General features: G+C 38.2%; 1 protein-coding gene across 1 annotated transcript; it reads left to right on the forward strand.

Moving 5' to 3' along the window:
* The first annotated feature begins 432 nt into the window (after positions 1 to 432).
* Positions 433 to 1,659, forward strand: LOC134653650 (uncharacterized). The gene has a single exon (XM_063509044.1). The coding sequence runs from the start codon at positions 487 to 489 to the stop codon at positions 1,657 to 1,659; it is 1,173 nt and encodes a 390-aa protein (XP_063365114.1). The 5' UTR covers positions 433 to 486.
* Positions 1,660 to 2,207: the final 548 nt, after the last annotated feature.

A 2,207-nucleotide genomic window follows, 5' to 3' on the forward strand; every position in this document is an offset into this window, starting at 1 on the left:
ACCATATGTTCTCGTGAATAAACTTCCATTTCATTTCGTTTCATCTCATTTCTAGAAATGTTAAAAATCCGGGGAGCAACATCGATTTGGACAGTTGCGTAAGCAATGCAGTCGACAGTGTACGAGTAATGTTGTGTTGCAATACTGCAGTAATGATGCTGGTAAAGTCTGAATCCGAATGATACCTTAACGCTGCTGCATATCAGTCGTCATCGGAATATCACCTTTATTATCTCATGTCGTTGCATTGTCCGACTGCCGTCGTTGGTGGTCGTGTCCACTGCGCACTTATTTATTTATTCATAACAATAAAATTGTAACGGTGTCAAATCAGTGTCAGCACTTTTCTTATAAACTGTGAATATACGCGGAGTTATACAAACTGTGTAATGGATACAATTTCACAACGTTGCGATGACTGGTAGAGACGCATTTAATAGAAGTTCACGAACTCTGCGAAGCCCTCCTCCAGAAAGAAGACCGGCTATGGAAACTGCCCAAGGAACCCCGGTAGCCGTAGCACCAGCCGAAGGACCCGAAATTGTATCAACTACCGAAATCCAGAATTGGATATCCGAAATTAAAAGGCGCCTTAATGAAATTTGCACCATTTCAAATGAGGGCAAGTTAAATTCAGACCAAAAAATTAGAATAAACACGCTTAGTAAAAGCGTTTTGGGCGGAATCTCTCAAATGGCTGTTCAGTATCAAGCGGTCAAACAGAATTTCTTACTTTGCCAAGCTCAAGTGAATACCCTGTCCCAGCAAAAAAACATTAGCACCCAACTTCATGAAATCAAGCAGCACCTGGAAGCTAAAACAACAACCGAAGCAAAACAATCCTTCGCCGACATGGTCAGGACCGGGAAAAGTTCAGCTGTGGTGCCCACCAATACTAGCAGCATCGCAATTTACCCTGCAGATAAAGAAAAATCTAGTGAGGATACCAAACACCTGATCCAAAACTTAATCAAGCCAGAGGCCCTAAAACTTCACGTTCGCGGTATGAGGAAGACAAAGAATGGTGGTATCATAATCAGCACTGATAGAAAGGATGACCTCGAAAAGCTTAAAGCATCTCAGCAGCTTCAGCAATCGGGACTTAAAGTGGAAGACACGACCAAAAGGAGACCGAAGATAATCATACTAGGAGTCCCGACAAATATGACCGAAAAAGAGGTATTAGATTGTATTTTCGAACAAAACGTTGTGGACCTTCAACCGAGTCTCTCCAGGGACATATTTATGAGCTCAGTGAAACTTAGTCATAAATCAGGAAAAAAGGACTTATCCACCTGCAACTACATTCTAGAATGCACAGCCGAAATACGACGAATGCTTATACAACAACAACGCGTTTTTATTAATTGGACATCTTGCCCAGTACGAGACTTTACTCTCTTGACCAGGTGTTATTTTTGCCATTTATACGGCCATTCGGCTAAATATTGCAGAGATACAGCACCTACGTGTGGACATTGTGGGTCATCAGCAGGACACAGTATAAAAGAGTGCACAAAACAAGGCGATCCTCCCAAATGCGCTACATGTCAACGCTTTAAGAAGCCGTGCAATCATAAAACCGGAGACGAGCAGTGTCCAGCGATGAAATTTGCGCAAATCAGATATTTAAATTCCATAGACTATGAAGGCGACTAGAGCGCCGCGATTAAACGCCATTTGCTGCACTTATCAACAAAGGTAGATAACGCAAACAACGTCTTACTTAATGAGCTACATTGAATTTAAAATTAGGATAGACTTATTTGTACAAATTGTATAGTTATGTCATGACTTAACATTTTTAATAGTAGAACATAGTCACTTAATTTATTGTTATTATAAATAATATTTTTGTTAACTTAAGCATTTCCCCACTTATTCATTGACCTACAAAATTTGCATACCTAAGATACAAGTAAATGTTTACTTAGTTTAGGTATGTTTATTAAATTATATTTAGCAATTGAAAATAAAATTATAGTTGGTATTTTAGTTCTAACTTTATTAAAGTGTATTAGAAAATAATATGTATGAATGTCCTATTACTTAAGTATATATTGCATAATTACCATTGTAAAAATCAAACTAGCATAAGTTTTATTGAATAAATATTATCTTATCTTAAAATGCACGCGGGACTGACATTTTAATATCATTTAATGTCACAATGTTTGAATTGGCCTCCTACGCTTGTAGTAACTTCC

Source organism: Cydia amplana, chromosome 13 (genome assembly GCF_948474715.1).
Source record: "Cydia amplana chromosome 13, ilCydAmpl1.1, whole genome shotgun sequence".
Taxonomy (NCBI): Eukaryota; Metazoa; Arthropoda; class Insecta; order Lepidoptera; family Tortricidae; genus Cydia; species Cydia amplana.

Excerpts from the sequence above, each read along its gene's own strand:
- LOC134653650 (XM_063509044.1), top strand. The coding sequence starts at position 487 with ATGGAAACTGCCCAAGGAACCCCGGTAGCCGTAGCACCAGCCGAAGGA.